Raw genomic sequence first — 27,537 nt, 5'->3', positions numbered from 1 at the left:
TTACTGAGGATGATGGGGTTTAACTAGACATATGGTGGTGGTTAAACAACTTTACTGAGGATGATGGGGTTTAACTAGACATATGGTGGTGGTTAAACAACTTTACTGAGGATGATGGGGTTTAACTAGACATATGGTGGTGGTTAAACAACTTTACTGAGGATGATGGGGTTTAACTAGACATATGGTGGTGGTTAAACAACTTTACTGAGGATGATGGGGTTTAACTAGACATATGGTGGTGGTTAAACAACTTTACTGAGGATGATGGGGTTTAACTAGACATATGGTGGTGGTTAAACAACTTTACTGAGGATGATGGGGTTTAACTAGACATATGGTGGTGGTTAAACAACTTTACTGAGGATGATGGGGTTTAACTAGACATATGGTGGTGGTTAAACAACTTTACTGAGGATGATGGGGTTTAACTAGACATATGGTGGTGGTTAAACAACTTTACTGAGGATGATGGGGTTTAACTAGACATATGGTGGTGGTTAAACAACTTTACTGAGGATGATGGGGTTTAACTAGACATATGGTGGTGGTTAAACAACTTTACTGAGGATGATGGGGTTTAACTAGACATATGGTGGTGGTTAAACAACTTTACTGAGGATGATGGGGTTTAACTAGACATATGGTGGTGGTTAAACAACTTTACTGAGGATGATGGGGTTTAACTAGACATATGGTGGTGGTTAAACAACTTTACTGAGGATGATGGGGTTTAACTAGACATATGGTGGTGGTTAAACAACTTTACTGAGGATGATGGGGTTTAACTAGACATATGGTGGTGGTTAAACAACTTTACTGAGGATGATGGGGTTTAACTAGACATATGGTGGTTAAACAACTTTACTGAGGATGATGGGGTTTAACTAGACATATGGTGGTGGTTAAACAACTTTACTGAGGATGATGGGGTTTAACTAGACACAGACATATGGTGGTGGTTAAACAACTTTACTGAGGATGATGGGGTTTAACTAGACATATGGTGGTTAAACAACTTTACTGAGGATGATGGGGTTTAACTAGACATATGGTGGTGGTTAAACAACTTTACTGAGGATGATGGGGTTTAACTAGACATATGGTGGTTAAACAACTTTACTGAGGATGATGGGGTTTAACTAGACATATGGTGGTGGTTAAACAACTTTACTGAGGATGATGGGGTTTAACTAGACATATGGTGGTGGTTAAACAACTTTACTGAGGATGATGGGGTTTAACTAGACATATGGTGATTAAACAACTTTACTGAGGATGATGGGGTTTAACTAGACATATGATGGTGGTTAAACAACTTTACTGAGGATGATGGAGATTAACTAGACATATGGTGGTTAAACAACTTTACTGAGGATGATGGGGTTTAACTAGACATATGGTGGTTAAACAACTTTACTGAGGATGATGGGGTTTAACTAGACACAGACATATGGTGGTGGTTAAACAACTTTACTGAGGATGATGGGGTTTAACTAGACATATGGTGGTGGTTAAACAACTTTACTGAGGATGATGGGGTTTAACTAGACATATGGTGGTGGTTAAACAACTTTACTGAGGATGATGGGGTTTAACTAGACACAGACATATGATGGTGGTTAAACAACTTTACTGAGGATGATGGGGTTTAACTAGACATATGGTGGTGGTTAAACAACTTTACTGAGGATGATGGGGTTTAACTAGACATATGGTGGTGGTTAAACAACTTTACTGAGGATGATGGGGTTTAACTAGACATATGGTGGTGGTTAAACAACTTTACTGAGGATGATGGGGTTTAACTAGACATATGGTGGTGGTTAAACAACTTTACTGAGGATGATGGGGTTTAACTAGACATATGGTGGTGGTTAAACAACTTTACTGAGGATGATGGGGTTTAACTAGACATATGGTGGTGGTTAAACAACTTTACTGAGGATGATGGGGTTTAACTAGACATATGGTGGTGGTTAAACAACTTTACTGAGGATGATGGGGTTTAACTAGACATATGGTGGTGGTTAAACAACTTTACTGAGGATGATGGGGTTTAACTATGGTGGTGGTTAAACAACTTTAGACATATGGTGGTGGGTTAAACAACTTTACTGAGGATGATGGGGTTTAACTAGACATATGGTGGTGGTTAAACAACTTTACTGAGGATGATGGGGTTTAACTAGACATATGGTGGTGGTTAAACAACTTTACTGAGGATGATGGGGTTTAACTAGACATATGGTGGTTAAACAACTTTACTGAGGATGATGGGGTTTAACTAGACATATGGTGGTGGTTAAACAACTTTACTGAGGATGATGGGGTTTAACTAGACATATGGTGGTTAAACAACTTTACTGAGGATGATGGGGTTTAACTAGACATATGGTGGTGGTTAAACAACTTTACTGAGGATGATGGGGTTTAACTAGACATATGGTGGTGGTTAAACAACTTTACTGAGGATGATGGGGTTTAACTAGACATATGGTGGTGGTTAAACAACTTTACTGAGGATGATGGGGTTTAACTAGACATATGGTGGTGGTTAAACAACTTTACTGAGGATGATGGGGTTTAACTAGACACAGACATATGGTGGTGGTTAAACAACTTTACTGAGGATGATGGGGTTTAACTAGACACAGACATATGGTGGTGGTTAAACAACTTTACTGAGGATGATGGGGTTTAACTAGACATATGGTGGTGGTTAAACAACTTTACTGAGGATGATGGGGTTTAACTAGACATATGGTGGTGGTTAAACAACTTTACTGAGGATGATGGGGTTTAACTAGACATATGGTGGTGGTTAAACAACTTTACTGAGGATGATGGGGTTTAACTAGACATATGGTGGTGGTTAAACAACTTTACTGAGGATGATGGGGTTTAACTAGACATATGGTGGTGGTTAAACAACTTTACTGAGGATGATGGGGTTTAACTAGACATATGGTGGTGGTTAAACAACTTTACTGAGGATGATGGGGTTTAACTAGACATATGGTGGTGGTTAAACAACTTTACTGAGGATGATGGGGTTTAACTAGACATATGGTGGTGGTTAAACAACTTTACTGAGGATGATGGGGTTTAACTAGACATATGGTGGTGGTTAAACAACTTTACTGAGGATGATGGGGTTTAACTAGACTAGACATATGGTGGTGGTTAAACAACTTTACTGAGGATGATGGGGTTTAACTAGACATATGGTGGTGGTTAAACAACTTTACTGAGGATGATGGGGTTTAACTAGACATATGCTGGTGGTTAAACAACTTTACTGAGGATGATGGGGTTTAACTAGACAAATGGTGGTGGTTAAACAACTTTACTGAGGATGATGGGGTTTAACTAGACACAGACATATGGTGGTGGTTAAACAACTTTACTGAGGATGATGGGGTTTAACTAGACATATGGTGGTGGTTAAACAACTTTACTGAGGATGATGGGGTTTAACTAGACATATGGTGGTGGTTAAACAACTTTACTGAGGATGATGGGGTTTAACTAGACATATGGTGGTGGTTAAACAACTTTACTGAGGATGATGGGGTTTAACTAGACATATGGTGGTGGTTAAACAACTTTACTGAGGATGATGGGGTTTAACTAGACATATGGTGGTTAAACAACTTTACTGAGGATGATGGGGTTTAACTAGACATATGGTGGTGGTTAAACAACTTTACTGAGGATGATGGGGTTTAACTAGACATATGGTGGTGGTTAAACAACTTTACTGAGGATGATGGGGTTTAACTAGACACAGACATATGGTGGTGGTTAAACAACTTTACTGAGGATGATGGGGTTTAACTAGACATATGGTGGTGGTTAAACAACTTTACTGAGGATGATGGGGTTTTAGACATATGGTGGTGGTTAAACAACTTTACTGAGGATGATGGGGTTTAACTAGACATATGGTGGTGGTTAAACAACTTTACTGAGGATGATGGGGTTTAACTAGACATATGGTGGTGGTTAAACAACTTTACTGAGGATGATGGGGTTTAACTAGACATATGGTGGTGGTTAAACAACTTTACTGAGGATGATGGGGTTTAACTAGACATATGGTGGTGGTTAAACAACTTTACTGAGGATGATGGGGTTTAACTAGACATATGGTGGTGGTTAAACAACTTTACTGAGGATGATAGGGTTTAACTAGACATATGGTGGTGGTTAAACAACTTTACTGAGGATGATGGGGTTTAACTAGACACAGACATATGGTGGTTAAACAACTTTACTGAGGATGATGGGGTTTAACTAGACATATGGTGGTGGTTAAACAACTTTACTGAGGATGATGGGGTTTAACTAGACATATGGTGGTGGTTAAACAACTTTACTGAGGATGATGGGGTTTAACTAGACATATGGTGGTGGTTAAACAACTTTACTGAGGATGATGGGGTTTAACTAGACATATGGTGGTTAAACAACTTTACTGAGGATGATGGGGTTTAACTAGACATATGGTGGTGGTTAAACAACTTTACTGAGGATGATGGGGTTTAACTAGACATATGGTGGTGGTTAAACAACTTTACTGAGGATGATGGGGTTTAACTAGACATATGGTGGTGGTTAAACAACTTTACTGAGGATGATGGGGTTTAACTAGACATATGGTGGTGGTTAAACAACTTTACTGAGGATGATGGGGTTTAACTAGACACAGACATATGGTGGTGGTTAAACAACTTTACTGAGGATGATGGGGTTTAACTAGACATATGGTGGTGGTTAAACAACTTTACTGAGGATGATGGGGTTTAACTAGACATATGGTGGTGGTTAAACAACTTTACTGAGGATGATGGGGTTTAACTAGACATATGGTGGTGGTTAAACAACTTTACTGAGGATGATGGGGTTTAACTAGACATATGGTGGTGGTTAAACAACTTTACTGAGGATGATGGGGTTTAACTAGACATATGGTGGTTAAACAACTTTACTGAGGATGATGGGGTTTAACTAGACATATGGTGGTGGTTAAACAACTTTACTGAGGATGATGGGGTTTAACTAGACATATGGTGGTGGTTAAACAACTTTACTGAGGATGATGGGGTTTAACTAGACATATGGTGGTGGTTAAACAACTTTACTGAGGATGATGGGGTTTAACTAGACATATGGTGGTGGTTAAACAACTTTACTGAGGATGATGGGGTTTAACTAGACACAGACATATGGTGGTGGTTAAACAACTTTACTGAGGATGATGGGGTTTAACTAGACATATGGTGGTGGTTAAACAACTTTACTGAGGATGATGGGGTTTAACTAGACATATGGTGGTGGTTAAACAACTTTACTGAGGATGATGGGGTTTAACTAGACATATGGTGGTGGTTAAACAACTTTACTGAGGATGATGGGGTTTAACTAGACATATGGTGGTGGTTAAACAACTTTACTGAGGATGATGGGGTTTAACTAGACATATGGTGGTGGTTAAACAACTTTACTGAGGATGATGGGGTTTAACTAGACATATGGTGGTGGTTAAACAACTTTACTGAGGATGATGGGGTTTAACTAGACATATGCTGGTGGTTAAACAACTTTACTGAGGATGATGGGGTTTAACTAGACATATGGTGGTGGTTAAACAACTTTACTGAGGATGATGGGGTTTAACTAGACATATGGTGGTGTTAAACAACTTTACTGAGGATGATGGGGTTTAACTAGACATATGGTGGTGGTTAAACAACTTTACTGAGGATGATGGGGTTTAACTAGACATATGGTGGTGGTTAAACAACTTTACTGAGGATGATGGGGTTTAACTAGACATATGGTGGTGGTTAAACAACTTTACTGAGGATGATGGGGTTTAACTAGACATATGGTGGTTAAACAACTTTACTGAGGATGATGGGGTTTAACTAGACATATGGTGGTTAAACAACTTTACTGAGGATGATGGGGTTTAACTAGACATATGGTGGTGGTTAAACAACTTTACTGAGGATGATGGGGTTTAACTAGACATATGGTGGTGGTTAAACAACTTTACTGAGGATGATGGGGTTTAACTAGACATATGGTGGTGGTTAAACAACTTTACTGAGGATGATGGGGTTTAACTAGACATATGGTGGTTAAACAACTTTACTGAGGATGATGGGGTTTAACTAGACATATGGTGGTGGTTAAACAACTTTACTGAGGATGATGGGGTTTAACTAGACATATGGTGGTGGTTAAACAACTTTACTGAGGATGATGGGGTTTAACTAGACATATGGTGGTTAAACAACTTTACTGAGGATGATGGGGTTTAACTAGACATATGGTGGTGGTTAAACAACTTTACTGAGGATGATGGGGTTTTAGACATATGGTGGTTAAACAACTTTACTGAGGATGATGGGGTTTAACTAGACATATGGTGGTGGTTAAACAACTTTACTGAGGATGATGGGGTTTAACTAGACATATGGTGGTGGTTAAACAACTTTACTGAGGATGATGGGGTTTAACTAGACATATGGTGGTGGTTAAACAACTTTACTGAGGATGATGGGGTTTAACTAGACACAGACATATGATGGTGGTTAAACAACTTTACTGAGGATGATGGGGTTTAACTAGACATATGGTGGTGGTTAAACAACTTTACTGAGGATGATGGGGTTTAACTAGACATATGGTGGTGGTTAAACAACTTTACTGAGGATGATGGGGTTTAACTAGACATATGGTGGTGGTTAAACAACTTTACTGAGGATGATGGGGTTTAACTAGACATATGGTGGTTAAACAACTTTACTGGTGGTTAAACATATGGTGGTTAAACAACTTTACTGAGGATGATGGGGTTTAACTAGACATATGGTGGTGGTTAAACAACTTTACTGAGGATGATGGGGTTTAACTAGACATATGGTGGTGGTTAAACAACTTTACTGAGGATGATGGGGTTTAACTAGACATATGGTGGTGGTTAAACAACTTTACTGAGGATGATGGGGTTTAACTAGACATATGGTGGTGGTTAAACAACTTTACTGAGGATGATGGGGTTTAACTAGACATATGGTGGTGGTTAAACAACTTTACTGAGGATGATGGGGTTTAACTAGACATATGGTGGTGGTTAAACAACTTTACTGAGGATGATGGGGTTTAACTAGACATATGGTGGTGGTTAAACAACTTTACTGAGGATGATGGGGTTTAACTAGACATATGGTGGTGGTTAAACAACTTTACTGAGGATGATGGGGTTTAACTAGACATATGGTGGTGGTTAAACAACTTTACTGAGGATGATGGGGTTTAACTAGACATATGGTGGTGGTTAAACAACTTTACTGAGGATGATGGGGTTTAACTAGACATATGCTGGTGGTTAAACAACTTTACTGAGGATGATGGGGTTTAACTAGACATATGGTGGTGGTTAAACAACTTTACTGAGGATGATGGGGTTTAACTAGACACAGACATATGGTGGTGGTTAAACAACTTTACTGAGGATGATGGGGTTTAACTAGACATATGGTGGTGGTTAAACAACTTTACTGAGGATGATGGGGTTTAACTAGACACAGACATATGGTGGTGGTTAAACAACTTTACTGAGGATGATGGGGTTTAACTAGACATATGGTGGTGGTTAAACAACTTTACTGAGGATGATGGGGTTTAACTAGACATATGGTGGTGGTTAAACAACTTTACTGAGGATGATGGGGTTTAACTAGACATATGGTGGTGGTTAAACAACTTTACTGAGGATGATGGGGTTTAACTAGACTAGACATATGGTGGTGGTTAAACAACTTTACTGAGGATGATGGGGTTTAACTAGACATATGGTGGTGGTTAAACAACTTTACTGAGGATGATGGGGTTTAACTAGACATATGGTGGTGGTTAAACAACTTTACTGAGGATGATGGGGTTTAACTAGACACAGACATATGGTGGTGGTTAAACAACTTTACTGAGGATGATGGGGTTTAACTAGACATATGGTGGTGGTTAAACAACTTTACTGAGGATGATGGGGTTTAACTAGACATATGGTGGTGGTTAAACAACTTTACTGAGGATGATGGGGTTTAACTAGACATATGGTGGTGGTTAAACAACTTTACTGAGGATGATGGGGTTTAACTAGACATATGGTGGTGGTTAAACAACTTTACTGAGGATGATGGGGTTTAACTAGACATATGGTGGTGGTTAAACAACTTTACTGAGGATGATGGGGTTTAACTAGACATATGGTGGTGGTTAAACAACTTTACTGAGGATGATGGGGTTTAACTAGACATATGGTGGTGGTTAAACAACTTTACTGAGGATGATGGGGGGGTTTAACTAGACATATGGTGGTGGTTAAACAACTTTACTGAGGATGATGGGGTTTAACTAGACATATGGTGGTGGTTAAACAACTTTACTGAGGATGATGGGGTTTAACTAGACATATGGTGGTGGTTAAACAACTTTACTGAGGATGATGGGGTTTAACTAGACATATGGTGGTGGTTAAACAACTTTACTGAGGATGATGGGGTTTAACTAGACATATGGTGGTGGTTAAACAACTTTACTGAGGATGATGGGGTTTAACTAGACATATGGTGGTGGTTAAACAACTTTACTGAGGATGATGGGGTTTAACTAGACATATGGTGGTGGTTAAACAACTTTACTGAGGATGATGGGGTTTAACTAGACATATGCTGGTGGTTAAACAACTTTACTGAGGATGATGGGGTTTAACTAGACATATGGTGGTGGTTAAACAACTTTACTGAGGATGATGGGGTTTAACTAGACACAGACATATGGTGGTGGTTAAACAACTTTACTGAGGATGATGGGGTTTAACTAGACATATGGTGGTGGTTAAACAACTTTACTGAGGATGATGGGGTTTAACTAGACATATGGTGGTGGTTAAACAACTTTACTGAGGATGATGGGGTTTAACTATGGTGGTTAAACAACTTTACAGACATATGGTGGTGGTTAAACAACTTTACTGAGGATGATGGGGTTTAACTAGACATATGGTGGTGGTTAAACAACTTTACTGAGGATGATGGGGTTTAACTAGACATATGGTGGTGGTTAAACAACTTTACTGAGGATGATGGGGTTTAACTAGACATATGGTGGTGGTTAAACAACTTTACTGAGGATGATGGGGTTTAACTAGACATATGGTGGTGGTTAAACAACTTTACTGAGGATGATGGGGTTTAACTAGACACAGACATATGGTGGTGGTTAAACAACTTTACTGAGGATGATGGGGTTTAACTAGACATATGGTGGTGGTTAAACAACTTTACTGAGGATGATGGGGTTTAACTAGACATATGGTGGTGGTTAAACAACTTTACTGAGGATGATGGGGTTTAACTAGACATATGGTGGTGGTTAAACAACTTTACTGAGGATGATGGGGTTTAACTAGACATATGGTGGTGGTTAAACAACTTTACTGAGGATGATGGGGTTTAACTAGACATATGGTGGTGGTTAAACAACTTTACTGAGGATGATGGGGTTTAACTAGACATATGGTGGTGGTTAAACAACTTTACTGAGGATGATGGGGTTTAACTAGACATATGGTGGTGGTTAAACAACTTTACTGAGGATGATGGGGTTTAACTAGACATATGGTGGTGGTTAAACAACTTTACTGAGGATGATGGGGTTTAACTAGACATATGGTGGTGATTAAACAACTTTACTGAGGATGATGGGGTTTAACTAGACATATGGTGGTGGTTAAACAACTTTACTGAGGATGATGGGGTTTAACTAGACATATGGTGGTGGTTAAACAACTTTACTGAGGATGATGGGGTTTAACTAGACATATGCTGGTGGTTAAACAACTTTACTGAGGATGATGGGGTTTAACTAGACATATGGTGGTGGTTAAACAACTTTACTGAGGATGATGGGGTTTAACTAGACATATGGTGGTGGTTAAACAACTTTACTGAGGATGATGGGGTTTAACTAGACATATGCTGGTGGTTAAACAACTTTACTGAGGATGATGGGGTTTAACTAGACATATGGTGGTGGTTAAACAACTTTACTGAGGATGATGGGGTTTAACTAGACATATGGTGGTGGTTAAACAACTTTACTGAGGATGATGGGGTTTAACTAGACATATGGTGGTTAAACAACTTTACTGAGGATGATGGGGTTTAACTAGACATATGGTGGTGGTTAAACAACTTTACTGAGGATGATGTTTAACTAGTGGTGGTTAAACAACTTTACTGAGGATGATGGGGTTTAACTAGACATATGGTGGTGGTTAAACAACTTTACTGAGGATGATGGGGTTTAACTAGACATATGGTGGTGGTTAAACAACTTTACTGAGGATGATGGGGTTTAACTAGACATATGGTGGTGGTTAAACAACTTTACTGAGGATGATGGGGTTTAACTAGACATATGGTGGTTAAACAACTTTACTGAGGATGATGGGGTTTAACTAGACATATGGTGGTGGTTAAACAACTTTACTGAGGATGATGGGGTTTAACTAGACATATGGTGGTGGTTAAACAACTTTACTGAGGATGATGGGGTTTAACTAGACATATGCTGGTGGTTAAACAACTTTACTGAGGATGATGGGGTTTAACTAGACATATGGTGGTGGTTAAACAACTTTACTGAGGATGATGGGGTTTAACTAGACACAGACATATGGTGGTGATTAAACAACTTTACTGAGGATGATGGGGTTTAACTAGACATATGGTGGTGGTTAAACAACTTTACTGAGGATGATGGGGTTTAACTAGACATATGGTGGTGGTTAAACAACTTTACTTAGGATGATGGGGTTTAACTAGACATATGCTGGTGGTTAAACAACTTTACTGAGGATGATGGGGTTTAACTAGACATATGGTGGTGGTTAAACAACTTTACTGAGGATGATGGGGTTTAACTAGACATATGGTGGTTAAACAACTTTACTGAGGATGATGGGGTTTAACTAGACATATGCTGGTGGTTAAACAACTTTACTGAGGATGATGGGGTTTAACTAGACACATGGTGGTGGTTAAACAACTTTACTGAGGATGATGGGGTTTAACTAGACACAGACATATGGTGGTGGTTAAACAACTTTACTGAGGATGATGGGGTTTAACTAGACATATGGTGGTTAAACAACTTTACTGAGGATGATGGGGTTTAACTAGACACAGACATATGGTGGTGGTTAAACAACTTTACTGAGGATGATGGGGTTTAACTAGACACAGACATATGGTGGTGGTTAAACAACTTTACTGAGGATGATGGGGTTTAACTAGACATATGGTGGTGGTTAAACAACTTTACTGAGGATGATGGGGTTTAACTAGACATATGGTGGTGGTTAAACAACTTTACTGAGGATGATGGGGTTTAACTAGACATATGGCTGTGGTTAAACAACTTTACTGAGGATGATGGGGTTTAACTAGACATATGGTGGTGGTTAAACAACTTTACTGAGGATGATGGGGTTTAACTAGACACAGACATATGGTGGTTAAACAACTTTACTGAGGATGATGGGGTTTAACTAGACATATGGTGGTGGTTAAACAACTTTACTGAGGATGATGGGGTTTAACTAGACATATGGTGGTGGTTAAACAACTTTACTGAGGATGATGGGGTTTAACTAGACATATGGTGGTGGTTAAACAACTTTACTGAGGATGATGGGGTTTAACTAGACATATGCTGGTGGTTAAACAACTTTACTGAGGATGATGGGGTTTAACTAGACATATGCTGGTGGTTAAACAACTTTACTGAGGATGATGGGGTTTAACTAGACATATGCTGGTGGTTAAACAACTTTACTGAGGATGATGGGGTTTAACTAGACATATGCTGGTGGTTAAACAACTTTACTGAGGATGATGGGGTTTAACTAGACACAGACATATGGTGGTTAAACAACTTTACTGAGGATGATGGGGTTTATCTAGACACAGACATATGGTGGTTAAACAACTTTACTGAGGATGATGGGGTTTAACTAGACATATGTTGGTGGTTAAACAACTTTACTGAGGATGATGGGGTTTAACTAGACATATGGTGGTTAAACAACTTTACTGAGGATGATGGGGTTTAACTAGACATATGGTGGTTAAACAACTTTACTGAGGATGATGAGGTTTAACTAGACATATGGTGGTGGTTAAACAACTTTACTGAGGATGATGGGGTTTAACTAGACATATGGTGGTGGTTAAACAACTTTACTGAGGATGATGGGGTTTAACTAGACACATACATATGGTGATGGTTAAACAACTTTACTGAGGATGATGGGGTTTAACTAGACACAGACATATGGTGGTGGTTAAACAACTTTACTGAGGATGATGGGGTTTAACTAGACATATGGTGGTGGTTAAACAACTTTACTGAGGATGATGAGGTTTAACTAGAGATATGGTGGTTAAACAACTTTACTGAGGATGATGGGGTTTAACTAGACATATGGTGATGGTTAAACAACTTTACTGAGGATTATGGGGTTTAACTAGACATATGGTGGTGGTTAAACAACTTTACTGAGGATGATGGGGTTTAACTAGACATATAGTGGTTGAACAACTTTACTGAGGATGATGGGGTTTAACTAGACATATGGTGGTTAAACAACTTTACTGAGGATGATGGGGTTTAACTAGACACAGACATATGGTGGTGGTTAAACAACTTTACTGAGGATGATGGGGTTTAACTAGACATATGGTGGTGGTTAAACAACTTTACTGAGGATGATGGGGTTTAACTAGACACAGACATATGGTGGTGGTTAAACAACTTTACTGAGGATGATGGGGTTTAACTAGACACAGACATATGGTGGTTAACCAACTTTACTGAGGATGATGGGGTTTAACATACAGTCAATAATACAATAGAAAAAGTATATATACAGTGTTTGCAAATGAGGTAAGATAAGGGAGGTAAAGGCAATAAATGGACCGTAGTGGCGAAGTAATTACAATTTAAGAATTAAACAGTGGAGTGATAGATGTGCAGAAGATTAATGTGTAAGTAGAGATAATGGGGTGCAGAGGAGAAAATTAAATGAATAACAATATTGGGAATGAGGTAGTTGGAAGAGCTTTTTACAGATGGGCTATGTACAGCTGCAATGATCTGTGAGCTGCTCTGACAGCTGATGCTTAAAGTTAGTGAGGGAGATATGAGTCTCCAGCTTCAGTGATTTTTGTAGTTCGTTCCAGTCATTGGCAGCAGAGAACTGGAAGGAAAGGCGGCCAAAGGAGGAATTGGCTTTGGGGATGACCAGTGAAATATACAGTGACTTGCGAAAGTATTCGGCCCCCTTGAACTTTGCGACCTTTTGCCACATTGCAGGCTTCAAACATAAAGATATAAAACTGTATTTTTTTGTGAAGAATCAACAACAAGTGGGACACAATCATGAAGTGGAACGACATTTATTGGATATTTCAAACTTTTTTAACAAATCAAAAACTGAAAAATTGGGCGTGCAAAATTATTCAGCCCCTTTACTTTCAGTGCAGCAAACTCTCTCCAGAAGTTCAGTGAGGATCTCTGAATGATCCAATGTTGACCTAAATGACTAATGATGATAAATACAATCCACCTGTGTGTAATCAAGTCTCCGTATAAATGCACCTGCACTGTGATAGTCTCAGAGGTCCGTTAAAAGCGCAGAGAGCATCATGAAGAACAAGGAACACACCAGGCAGGTCCGAGATACTGTTGTGAAGAAGTTTAAAGCCGGATTTGGATACAAAAAGATTTCCCAAGCTTTAAACATCCCAAGAAGCACTGTGCAAGCGATAATATTGAAATGGAAGGAGTATCAGACCACTGCAAATCTACCAAGACCTGGCCGTCCCTCTAAACTTTCAGCTCATACAAGGAGAAGACTGATCAGAGATGCAGCCAAGAGGCCCATGATCACTCTGGATGAACTGCAGAGATCTACAGCTGAGGTGGGAGACTCTGTCCATAGGACAACAATCAGTCGTATATTGCACAAATCTGGCCTTTATGGAAGAGTGGCAAGAAGAAAGCCATTTCTTAAAGATATCCATAAAAAGTGTTGTTTAAAGTTTGCCACAAGCCACCTGGGAGACACACCAAACATGTGGAAGAAGGTGCTCTGGTCAGATGAAACCAAAATTGAACTTTTGGCAACAATGCAAAATGTTATGTTTGGCGTAAAAGCAACACAGCTGAACACACCATCCCCACTGTCAAACATGGTGGTGGCAGCATCATGGTTTGGGCCTGCTTTTCTTCAGCAGGGACAGGGAAGATGGTTAAAATTGATGGGAAGATGAATGGAGCCAAATACAGGACCATTCTGGAAGAAAACCTGATGGAGTCTGCAAAAGACCTGAGACTGGGACGGAGATTTGTCTTCCAACAAGACAATGATCCAAAACATAAAGCAAAATCTACAATGGAATGGTTCAAAAATAAACATATCCAGGTGTTAGAATGGCGGAGTCAAATTCCAGACCTGAATCCAATCGAGAATCTGTGGAAAGAACTGAAAACTGCTGTTCACAAATGCTCTCCATCCAACCTCACTGAGCTCGAGCTGTTTTGCAAGGAGGAATGGGAAAAAATGTCAGTCTCTCGATGTGCAAAACTGATAGAGACATACCCCAAGCGACTTACAGCTGTAATCGCAGCAAAAGGTGGCGCTACAAAGTATTAACTTAAGGGGGCTGAATAATTTTGCACGTCCAATTTTTCAGTTTTTGATTTGTTCAAAAAGTTTGAAATATCCAATAAATGTCGTTCCACTTCATGATTGTGTCCCACTTGTTGTTGATTCTTCACAAAAAAATACAGTTTTATATCTTTATGTTTGAAGCCTGAAATGTGGCAAAAGGTCGCAAAGTTCAAGGGGGCCGAATACTTTCGCAAGGCACTGTACCTGCTGGAGCGCGTGCTATGGGTGGGTGCTGCTATGGTGACCTCTGAGCTGAGATAAGGCGGGGCTTTACCTAGCAAAGACTTATAGATGACCTGTAGCCAGTGGGTTTGGCGACGAATATGAAGCGAGGGCCAGCCAACGAGAGCATACAGGTCGCAGTGGTGGGTAGTATATGGGGCTTTGGTGACAAAACGGATGGCACTGTGATAGACTACATCCAATTTGTTGAGTAGAGTGTTGGAGGCTATTTTGTAAATGACATCGCCAAAGTCAAGGATCGGTAGGATAGCCAGTTTTACGAGGGTATGTTTGGCAGCATGAGTGAAGGATGCATTGTTGCAAAAGAGGAAGCCGATTCTAGATTTAATTTTGGATTGGAGATGCTTATTGTGAGTATGGAAGGAGCGTTTACAGACTTGTGTGCTGGTCCATGTTGGCATGGAGGTGCCAGGCCCAGGCAGACAGGCAGGAAGACAGACAGGAAGACATGCAGGCAGACAGGAGTCTGGGGTTGTTTCATGGGTCTCGCTGAGCAGAAAGAGAGACAAGTAGAACAGATGGGGTGTGTGTGTGTGGGTGTGTGTGTGCGTGCGTACATGCATGCGTGTGTGTGTGTGTGTGTCCGTGGTACAGCTCCCAGTTCTCCCTGGGAGATGAAATGGGATGATAGGTCCTGCTCCATTAGTCTGGACACTGAGGAACACTGGGAGAGCCAGGAGTCAGGGCTGATTGAAGGCTGGGGGCTGAGGGTTGTGGCATGCCAGTGTGGATGGATGAGCAGCAGAGCCAAATACTGCCCCCAGCTCCTCACTGAGTGACAGCCTGTTGGCAATGTTGCCACTGGAAGATGTATAGCAGTTTGGCTTTGACTTCTAGGGAAGGGAGGGAGCCAGTCTTCTAGGCTAGGGAGGGAGCCAGTCTTCTAGGCTAGGGAGGGAGCCAGTCTTCTAGGCTAGGGAGGGAGCCAGTCTTCTAGGCTAGGGAGGGAGCCAGTCTTCTAGGCTAGGGAAGGAGCCAGTCTTCTAGGCTAGGGAGGGAGCCAGTCTTCTAGGCTAGGGAGGGAGCCAGTCTTCTAGGCTAGGGAGGGAGCCAGTCTTCTAGGCTAGGTAGGAAGCCAGTCTTCTAGGCTAGGGAGGGAGCCGATCTTTTCTGGGTCATATTTCTTCAGGTGGAAGAGCTGCCCAGGTATTGGCTTGGCATGCAGGGAAGTTTAGTTACTGTTATATTGTTTAAGTTTTAGAATTGTTACTGGTGTATTGTGTATGTTTAGTGTTGTTACTGTTGTATTGTGTAAGTTTAGTAGTGTTACCATTGTATTTTGCAAGGTTAGTATTGTTACTGGTGTATAAGTTCAGTATTGTTACTGGTGTGTAAGTTTAGTATTGTTACTGTTGTGTACGTTTAGTATTGTTACTGTTGTATTGTGTAAGTTTAGTATTGTTACTGTTGTGTAAGTTCAGTATTGTTACCGTTGTGTAAGTTTAGTATTATTACTGTTGTGTTGTGTAAGTTCCGTATTGTTACTGTTGTGTAAGTTCAGTATTGTTACTGTTGTATTGTGTATGTTTTTAGTTTTGTTATTGTTGTATTGTGTAAGTTTAGTTTTGTCAGGTTTTTCATCTGCAGCATCTCTCTCTGTTCTACTGGCCAGTACTGGGTTGGGTTGACAGAGTATTGTAGTATCAGCCTCTCTCTCTCTCTCTGTCTGTTCTACTGGCCAGTACTCGGTTGGGTTGACAGAGTATTGTAGTATCAGCCTCTCTCTCTCTCTCTCTGTTCTACTGGCCAGTACTGGGTTGGGTTGACAGAGTATTGTAGTATCAGCCTCTCTCTCTCTCTCTCTGTTCTACTGGCCAGTACTGGGTTGGGTTGACAGAGTATTGTAGTATCAGCCTCTCTCTCTCTCTCTGTTCTACTGGCCAGTACTGGGTTGGGTTGACAGAGTATTGTAGTATCAGCCTCTCTCTCTCTCTCTGTTCTACTGGCCAGTACTGGGTTGGGTTGACAGAGTATTGTAGTATCAGCCTCTCTCTCTCTCTCTCTGTTCTGCTGGCCAGTACTGGGTTGGGTTGACAGAGTATTGTAGTATCAGCCTCTCTCTCTCTCTCTGTTCTACTGGCCAGTACTGGGTTGGGTTGATAGAGTATTGTAGTATCAGCCTCTCTCTCTCTCTCTGTTCTACTGGCCAGTACTGGGTTGGGTTGACAGAGTATTGTAGTATCAGCCTCTCTCTCTCTCTCTGTTCTACTGGCCAGTACTGGGTTGGGTTGATAGAGTATTGTAGTATCAGCCTCTCTCTCTCTCTCTGTTCTACTGGCCAGTACTGGGTTGGGTTGACAGAGTATTGTAGTATCAGCCTCTCTCTCTCTCTCTCTCTCTGTTCTACTGGCCAGTACTGGGTTGGGTTGACAGAGTATTGTAGTATCAGCCTCTCTCTCTCTCTGTTCTACTGGCCAGTACTGGGTTGGGTTGACAGAGTATTGTAGTATCAGCCTCTCTCTCTCTCTGTTCTACTGGCCAGTACTGGGTTGGGTTGACAGAGTATTGTAGTATCAGCCTCTCTCTCTCTCTCTCTGTTCTGCTGGCCAGTACTGGGTTGGGTTGACAGAGTATTGTAGTATCAGCCTCTCTCTCTCTCTCTCTGTTCTGCTGGCCAGTACTGGGTTGGGTTGACAGAGTATTGTAGTATCAGCCTCTCTCTCTCTCTGTTCTACTGGCCAGTACTGGGTTGGGTTGACAGAGTATTGTAGTATCAGCCTCTCTCTCTCTCTGTTCTACTGGCCAGTACTGGGTTGGGTTGACAGAGTATTGTAGTATCAGCCTCTCTCTCTGTTCTGCTGGCCAGTACTGGGCTGGGTTGACACAGTATTGTAGTATCAGCCTCTCTCTCTCTCTCTGTGTCTGTTCTACTGGCCAGTACTGGGTTGGGTTGACAGAGTATTGTAGTATCAGCCTCTCTCTCTCTCTGTTCTACTGGCCAGTACTGGGTTGGGTTGACAGAGTATTGTAGTATCAGCCTCTCTCTCTCTCTGTTCTACTGGCCAGTACTGGGTTGGGTTGACAGAGTATTGTAGTATCAGCCTCTCTCTCTGTTCTGCTGGCCAGTACTGGGCTGGGTTGACACAGTATTGTAGTATCAGCCTCTCTCTCTCTCTCTGTGTCTGTTCTACTGGCCAGTACTGGGTTGGGTTGACAGAGTATTGTAGTATCAGCCTCTCTCTCTCTCTGTTCTACTGGCCAGTACTGGGTTGGGTTGACAGAGTATTGTAGTATCAGCCTCTCTCTCTCTCTGTTCTACTGGCCAGTACTGGGTTGGGTTGACAGAGTATTGTAGTATCAGCCTCTCTCTCTCTCTCCCTGTTCTACTGGCCAGTACTGGGTTGGGTTGACAGAGTATTGTAGTATCAGCCTCTCTCTTCCTCTCTGTGCTCCCTAGCTCTCATTGACTATGCATGTTGCACATCATCAATTTTTCCAATCTTTCCAAAATAACACAGAGGGCTCATTTACACCTGAGTGAGCCGTTGACAATGGGTGCTCAATCTGTCCCATAGAGAACAGAGTGCTACAGAGCCTTCTCATCTTCCCCAGCACCCCCCCTGAAACAAAGAGCTGCTTAATTAGCATGCATTAATTTCACTGCTGTACCCATCTAATGCACAACCACTTTTGTCTGTGCCTCATCAAAGAAATTGCTAATTACCTTACAATGTCAGAAATGGCATCCGAGCGACACCCCTTTCACAAAGCAGTTGAAAGAAGACAGAGGACAGGAGATAGGAGAGGGGTCAGGTTTGTGTCAAGGGAGCTAGATCAGGGCTGTCAAACATATGGCCCATGGTTTGAGTAAAAATAAATGACATTTTTATATATCTATATATTTTTTGGGGTGGGGGAACGAACTCAATATACTTTAATTAAAGCTAGACAGGGAGTATCGAGGAAAAAAACATTTGAAGGATAGAGGACCATCTTTTGCTAATTTTGATTGCGAGGAAATATAACACATTTTCAGTGTGCCCTCCTCCCTCAGACCTCGTTGAAGACCAAATGTGGACCTGCTGTCTGTAGCCTGACATATCCATCCCCAGTACTGTAGACTGGACCTGCTGTCTGTAGCCTGACATATCCATCCCCAGTACTGTAGACTGGACCTGCTGTCTGTAGCCTGACATATCCATCCCCAGTACTGTAGACTGGACCTGCTGTCTGTAGCCTGACATATCCATCCCCAGTACTGTAGACTGGACCTGCTGTCTGTAGCCTGACATATCCATCCCCAGTACTGTAGACTGGACCTGCTGCCTGTAGCCTGACATATCCATCCCCAGTACTGTAGACTGGACCTGCTGTCTGTAGCCTGACATATCCATCCCCAGTACTGTAGACTGGACCTGCTGTCTGTAGCCTGACATATCCATCCCCAGTACTGTAGACTGGACCTGCTGTCTGTATCCTGACATATCCATCCCCAGTACTGTAGACTGGACCTGCTGTCTGTAGCCTGACATATCCATCCCCAGTACTGTAGACTGGACCTGCTCTCTGTAGCCTGACATATCCATCCCCAGTACTGTAGACTGGACCTGCTCTCTGTAGCCTGACATATCCATCCCCAGTACTGTAGACTGGACCTGCTGCCTGTGGCCTGACTGGACTACACTTGTTAGTAAACAGCCTCATGGTTACCAGGGGTTTGCCTCTCAAATGGCACCCTATTCCCTTTATAGTGCACTACTTCTTGTAACAAGTACTGTGCTGTATAGGGAATAGGGTGCCATTTGGGACAGAGCCAGACAGTTAATGAAATGTCATCAGGTCTTTAGCTGCAGCAAATCTCTTTCAACAAAATACTTTCCATTTGACCGGCCACATGAAGACACACCACAACTATCCAGCCCTGTTTGTGTGTTTTACAAGGTAGGGGAATCAAACGTGTGCAATCAAATACCTTTTGATCTTTTCAATCAACGTGAAGACGTGTGTGTTGCCACGACCCTGCACCCCAACTCCCTCCGAGTCCTCATAATGATAGATGGGTTGCATCTAGCCAATTAGATAAGTAGGAAGTGAGTGCGTAGTACAGTTCACATCCTGTATTCTGAATAAATGAAGTCAGGGCTTTATTTGGCTCATTTGGGCAAAACCTGGTCATTACCGCCTCAGCCATGGTCACAGACAGTCCTCTGGGTCTGTAGTCTGACGGTGGCTGAATAGCAGCACTAGTTATTAGCATGCCTAACAAATGTTTTATCCCCTAGCACACTCTGCCCTTGCCTTTCATTTCATCTGAAAACGGCTTCAATATTCAGTTAACGACTTGGAACACTAATTGAATTGAGGTTACAAAAGGGCCTCCGAAAAGAAGGAAACTTCTAGTAATTGGATGTTCCGGGTGTTTTTGAGTTCTGATTCATTTGCCTCCGTCTCTCTTTCTCTCTCTCTTTGTCTCTCTGTAGTGTATGTGTGTGTCAGACACTGTGATCTAAGCTGAGGTAGGTGGGACCATGGTAGAGAGCAGCAGAGCCTGTCCCTCTCCCTTCGCTGCAGCTCAACACACTGATCTCAACAGTCAGCCAGGGACCACAGAGAGAGAGAGACAGGCCACACTCTGATGCTCCTCAGACCGTCTGAGATCATTTGTGTGTTCATCAAACTGAATTTATACCATGAACACACAAGGTACATGTGTTTCTGTGTGAGTGCTGGTGTGACCGAGCTGGGTTCTACCCGGGGTCTCCCGCCTCTGGGAACTAACACAAGGTACATGTGTTTCTGTGTGAGTGCTGGTGTGACCGAGCTGGGTTCTACCCCGGGTCTCCCGCCTCTGGGAACTAACACAAGGTACATGTGTTTCTGTGTGAGTGCTGGTGTGACCGAGCTGGGTTCTACCCCGGGTCTCCCGCCTCTGGGAACTAACACAAGGTACATGTGTTTCTGTGTGAGTGCTGGTTTGACCGAGCTGGGTTCTACCCCGGGTCTCCCGCCTCTGGGAACTAACACAAGGTATATGTGTTTCTGTGTGAGTGCTGGTGTGACCGAGCTGGGTTCTACCCCGGGTCTCCCGCCTCTGGGAACTAACACAAGGTACATGTGTTTCTGTGTGAGTGCTGGTGTGACCGAGCTGGGTTCTACCCCGGGTCTCCCGCCTCTGGGAACTAACACAAGGTACATGTGTTTCTGTGTGAGTGCTGGTTTGACCGAGCTGGGTTCTACCCCGGGTCTCCCGCCTCTGGGAACTAACACAAGGTACATGTGTTTCTGTGTGAGTGCTGGTTTGACCGAGCTGGGTTCTACCCCGGGTCTCCCGCCTCTGGGAACTAACACAAGGTACATGTGTTTCTGTGTGAGTGCTGGTGTGACCGAGCTGGGTTCTACCCCGGGTCTCCCGCCTCTGGGAACTAACACAAGGTACATGTGTTTCTATGTGAGTGCTGGTGTGACCGAGCTGGGTTCTACCCCGGGTCTCCCGCCTCTGGGAACTAACACAAGGTACATGTGTTTCTGTGTGAGTGCTGGTGTGACCGAGCTGGGTTCTACCCCGGGTCTCCCGCCTCTGGGAACTAACACAAGGTACATGTGTTTCTGTGTGAGTGCTGGTGTGACCGAGCTAGGTTCTACCCCGGGTCTCCCGCCTCTGGGAACTAACACAAGGTACATGTGTTTCTGTGTGAGTGCTGGTTTGACCGAGCTGGGTTCTACCCCGGGTCTCCCGCCTCTGGGAACTAACACAAGGTACATGTGTTTCTGTGTGAGTGCTGGTTTGACCGAGCTGGGTTCTACCCCGGGTCTCCCGCCTCTGGGAACTAACACAAGGTACATGTGTTTCTGTGTGAGTGCTGGTTTGACCGAGCTGGGTTCTACCCCGGGTCTCCCGCCTCTGGGAACTAACACAAGGTACATGTGTTTCTGTGTGAGTGCTGGTGTGACCGAGCTGGGTTCTACCCCGGGTCTCCCGCCTCTGGGAACTAACACAAGGTACATGTGTTTCTGTGTGAGTGCTGGTGTGACCGAGCTGGGTTCTACCCCGGGTCTCCCGCCTCTGGGAACTAACACAAGGTACATGTGTTTCTGTGTGAGTGCTGGTGTGACCGAGCTGGGTTCTACCCCGGGTCTCCCGCCTCTGGGAACTAACACAAGGTACATGTGTTTCTGTGTGAGTGCTGGTTTGACCGAGCTGGGTTCTACCCCGGGTCTCCCGCCTCTGGGAACTAACACAAGGTACATGTGTTTCTGTGTGAGTGCTGGTGTGACCGAGCTGGGTTCTACCCCGGGTCTCCCGCCTCTGGGAACTAACACAAGGTACATGTGTTTCTATGTGAGTGCTGGTGTGACCGAGCTGGGTTCTACCCCGGGTCTCCCGCCTCTGGGAACTAACACAAGGTACATGTGTTTCTGTGTGAGTGCTGGTGTGACCGAGCTGGGTTCTACCCCGGGTCTCCCGCCTCTGGGAACTAACACAAGGTACATGTGTTTCTGTGTGAGTGCTGGTGTGACCGAGCTAGGTTCTACCCCGGGTCTCCCGCCTCTGGGAACTAACACAAGGTACATGTGTTTCTGTGTGAGTGCTGGTTTGACCGAGCTGGGTTCTACCCCGGGTCTCCCGCCTCTGGGAACTAACACAAGGTACATGTGTTTCTGTGTGAGTGCTGGTTTGACCGAGCTGGGTTCTACCCCGGGTCTCCCGCCTCTGGGAACTAACACAAGGTACATGTGTTTCTGTGTGAGTGCTGGTTTGACCGAGCTGGGTTCTACCCCGGGTCTCCCGCCTCTGGGAACTAACACAAGGTACATGTGTTTCTGTGTGAGTGCTGGTGTGACCGAGCTGGGTTCTACCCCGGGTCTCCCGCCTCTGGGAACTAACACAAGGTACATGTGTTTCTGTGTGAGTGCTGGTGTGACCGAGCTGGGTTCTACCCCGGGTCTCCCGCCTCTGGGAACTAACACAAGGTACATGTGTTTCTGTGTGAGTGCTGGTGTGACCGAGCTGGGTTCTACCCCGGGTCTCCCGCCTCTGGGAACTAACACAAGGTACATGTGTTTCTGTGTGAGTGCTGGTGTGACCGAGCTGGGTTCTACCCCGGGTCTCTCGCCTCTGGGAACTAACACAAGGTACATGTGTTTCTGTGTGAGTGCTGGTGTGACCGAGCTGGGTTCTACCCCGGGTCTCCCACCTCTGGGAACTAACACAAGGTTACTCGTCATGCGAGAGCTGCTCCTGGAACCCATTCTGTTAAATTCCACACAGATTAAAGAGCAGCACCAGAGAAGATCTCACTTTAATCTTACGGGAGGAAATAAAGCAAAACAGTCAAGCGCAAGGGCCTTAAATCTACAGATAACACTGGAGAGAGCTAATCATTATTATTATTATGAGAGCGAGTCCGCCCGTCCGCTCCTCTTGTCCACATGAGTTTTAAAAGTAGATCCCCTCAGACTGTATCTGTGAATGGGTTCTACTAATAGCTTCACAACCATGTTAATTCACTCTGTAATTACAGGGACTAGGGTTTGCCATCCCATGTTAGCTTTGATGTTCCAGCCTGAGTTTACATGTTAAACATTCTGAACAATCCACTTGTTTGTGGAGATGGGGGAGTGAGGGGAGGAGGAGTGAACGGGAAGGAGGGTTGGGTTGTTGATTGTTGTTTTGCTCTAACGTTTATCTCTCTCTCTGAGCTAGCAAAAGGCTTGCCCCGACTTAGGAGAGGCTATGGTCCAAAGCAGCTTAACACAGATATACAATACATCAGATGTATGCAGTTGGACCAGGTTATCTGATAACCTGTTAGTATGGAGTCAGGATTCAGGACAGCAGAGCCACCCACCACATAACCCTCTCTCTCTCCCTTGTTCTCTCCTCTCTTTCTCTCTCATGTTCTCTCTCTCTCCCTTGTTCTCTCCTCTCTTTCTCTCTCATGTTCTCTCTCCCTCCCTTGTTCTCTCCTCTCTTTCTCTCATATGTTCTCTCTCTCTCCCTTGTTCTCTCCTCTCTTTCTCTCATATGTTCTCTCTCTCTCCCTTGTTCTCTCCTCTCTTTCTTTCTCATGTTCTCTCTCCTCTCTTTCTCTCTCATGTTCTCTCTCTCTCATATTCTCTCTATATCTCCATCTCACTGATGGTTCTCCCTGTCTCTCACACACACACACACACACACACACACACACACACACACACACACACACACACACACAGCGTAAACATACTCAGGCTCAGATGAGGACCATATTTATAGTCAGGTGTTTAAAAGCGGTCCCAGCTGTGACTGTCTGCTATTTTAAGCCTCCATCTCTCCAATTTGTCTGCTGCACGGCACGCAACCGACTTTCCAACGTTGTGTAGCGCTGACAACTGTAGCTAAGCATAGTTCTGTAGTGACTCGCTTAGTCTGACACTGTTTAATAGCACACAGAGGAAAGCTACGCTGCTTTCTCATTCAACATTGTTACCCATGCAGGCAGGGTATTTCAGTAAAAGGGAGTGTGTTGTCTACTAGCCACCTACTGGTGATAATACAGTTCTCTTGGATAGTGTTCTGTGTGGATACTAAGAATAGGACCAGGGAAGAAGAGGGAACCTGGAAATGCTAGCCTATTTCTTATTGTATTATGACATCTGTAAAAAAAAGAAAAAAGGCACAGTATTGTTGTGGAGAATAGCATGGGGTGTAGACAGCTGGGGTATTAAGCACTATTACAGCAGATAGAATTATAGGACGAGAGAGGAGCTCAGAGAATTAGGGAAAGTCTCTCCTCCGAGGTACATAACCCTGTTGCCTGGCAACGGGCGGTACTTTGCTGGCAGAGTGGAAGGAGCCGGCGATGTCACAGGAGATTACAATGAAAATGTATTTGCAGCTTCATAAACCCAGCGGAGTAATTACCCCCGCTAGTTGGTTTAGTCGTCCAGATCCATTAAACACGGACGCCTTGTCATCACCTTTCCATCCCACTAAAAGAGCAGCTCACATACAAGGCCACGAGGACCGCTGATAACTCAATGACTCACCTTCTAGGCAGCGCCTCTCTGGGTTGAGATGGTCTGAGAGAGAGGGTATTACCAAGGACCAGAGCATTGCCTTGAACTCAAGTAGCGTTGATACAGAACTTTTCTCACCCAGAGGATTGGAAAGCGAGAAGCCGGCTTGGGGGTCAGGTTGCGTCTATTGCAGCTAAGACCGCCCTCAAGCAAAGTTTAAGTCAGATTCTAATTTGTGCTCTGCCTTAATCCCAAACCTACCTTCCCTCTTTGACCATGCTGTGTTTGAAGCTGTGAAGCATGGAGCCTTGAGTCCCAGACTGCATCACTCACCTCATCTGGTGGCCCAGTTCAGGTTGACAGGAGAGACTAGAGACCCTGGCTGCCTTGGTTGGAGAAGCTCTGTAGCTCCAGGCTCCATTGTCAGAGAGATGATACTGAGATCCCCCCTGGCCCTGGCTCCATAACCCCTGTACTGGGTTTTGCCCCCTCTCCCTCAGTCAGCCCCCTTTGTTCTGCATGCATGCCTGGGCTCAGGCTCTATACACTAAGCTGGAGATCACAGGCAGAAACACTCCTTTCTTTCCTGTCAAGTGGGAACCAGTCCTTGGCTGCCTTGTCTCCCCACCTCTTCCTGTTTCTGAGCTGGACTAAGGAGATGTAATAAAGCACCTGCTCCAGATGTCAGTATAGGGGCAGCACTTTGCCTCCCTGCTGCTGTTCATTTTCCAACGTGACGTCAGATGTCTACTCTAGTCCAACTCCTGTGAACCAGACCTGGGTTCAAATACTTTATCTGAGCTTGCCTGGTGCAATGGGAACCAATAGAATAGTCCCAAAAGTTCAGAACCCTGCCCATCTGGCTCTCCAGGCATGCTCAAACAAACATTTTGGGGGGAAAAATATTTGAAAGCAGGTTTGCTGCGGTCCTGCGGTGTAGGAGGCCTTTAAATGCTTGTGGAGCAGTGAGCGGAAGGCTGGAGCCTCTAATGTAACAGTAGGCAGGGGAGGGAACACACAACACCTGTTTTCCATTAGCACAGACATTCCTCCTTTATCTGCCTCCATTTTGTGTGTGCTCCAATGTAGGCTAGCTTTTAAAGCTCCAGTGAGTGAATTGTCTGTTCGTTCAGTAGTAACTATGCCTGGCTACATCCTATAGAAATATAACCCCAAGGCTATATGAGTTGTGAAACCTGATCCATTGTTTTTGTAGTGTGTACTTGGTCATTCTGTCTTTGTTTTTTCCCAGATTCCAGCTACTACAGACAGTTTGTGGTACAGCTCGGCTGAGGGTCAAGAGCTGGTCCATGTTCTTCAGAGACTGAGTCATTCTGCCAGGTGTGTATTCAGACTCTCTCCAGTCTCCACTCTGATCTCTCTCTAGAACTCCAGCTTTGTCCTCAGGGCTCTGCTTTGATCCATTCATGTGGGAGGCCAAGGCAGGGTTGTGCGATGAAAGATTCCTTGAGCCCGTTGCGTCTCGAACTGGGGATAGTGGCCCATTGTTGGGCTGCTAGAGGCCTCCCTCTCTCCCTTCCTGAAATGGAAAAACAATCCCTTTGAAGTTGCCAAGCCAGGCTTATGAAGCAGAGCTTTGGACAATATTGGGGTTTGGGGCAAAGTGGCTGTGAAATTCCAAACTTCTCTCCATGTGTGACTGCTGGACTACGTCACCACCTCACTCACCATGGCAACAAAGGGGAATTTATTTTCTTGAGATTCTTAAAGGGGCAATCAGCAGTTGCTACATACATTGAATATGCCTCATGGGCTTTGTTCTAACTGCCCTACCCCATCAGAACCCAAAATAAACATGTTACTGTAAAAACACTAGCCTCAACATTGTTCATTTTGATGTCAGTCCTTGCAGCAATAGCACTGAATTTGAGTGATTACATTTCTCCTGCCTCATCCGTCAGCTTTTTACTGAACCGGGGGGGGGGGGGGGGGGGGCTTAATCATTTCTACTGCCGAAAGCCAATGTGTGAGGACTGGAGGTGAATGATTTGTCCAACTCTTGAAAGTTGACATAACATAGGACTCTACATTATTGGGCAAGTCAGTCGTCAACTACTACAAGTAAAAATGTGGCCTTTTGAAGATGGGAGAAATGAGAGCAGTGTTTGAAATTGAATTTAGGCTACAAGAAGTATGTCTATTTATCAAAGCCTTGTTCAATGTAATGGTTTTTGGGTCGGAGAAGAGATCTTCACATCTGTCCATTGTCTTCATCTCTTCCCAGGTCCCATGCTGATGTTGCTGTGGTTTCACTGGCAGTGGAGATCCTGACAGGGATTGGATTCTAGAACGTTGATTCATCAGCAACAATGGATTGTCTTTGAGAACGACCATAATTCACATCAGTGATCAGCAACATAAACGTGTCTCCATTATGGTGCCTTGCTCTATAGCTTTATAATAAAACTGGAATGCAAAACCACAATGGATGGCATTCTAATATCACTTTACATCTAAAAAAAATCTAAATTATTTTACTCTAAACTTGCACAAACGACACATTTGCCCCCCCCCCCCCC

General features: G+C 43.6%; 1 protein-coding gene across 1 annotated transcript in view; it reads left to right on the top strand.

Annotated features, from left to right (window-relative positions):
• Positions 1-27,443, top strand: part of LOC139419042 (serine/threonine-protein kinase ULK4-like) — a 199,629-nt gene extending 172,186 nt beyond the window's left edge. The window contains exons 33-34 of the mRNA XM_071168905.1: positions 26,250-26,338; positions 27,243-27,443. Coding sequence (XP_071025006.1) covers positions 26,250-26,338; positions 27,243-27,306 — 153 coding nt within the window. The 3' untranslated portion in view covers positions 27,307-27,443. The remainder of the gene's footprint in view (positions 1-26,249; positions 26,339-27,242) is intronic.
• The last annotated feature ends 94 nt before the right edge of the window (positions 27,444-27,537 follow it).

The sequence above is a fragment of the Oncorhynchus clarkii genome, chromosome 2 (genome assembly GCF_045791955.1).
Source record: "Oncorhynchus clarkii lewisi isolate Uvic-CL-2024 chromosome 2, UVic_Ocla_1.0, whole genome shotgun sequence".
NCBI lineage: Eukaryota > Metazoa > Chordata > Actinopteri > Salmoniformes > Salmonidae > Oncorhynchus > Oncorhynchus clarkii.
Note: the sequence above shows the minus strand (reverse complement) of the source record. Positions and strands in the feature narration are given on the sequence as shown.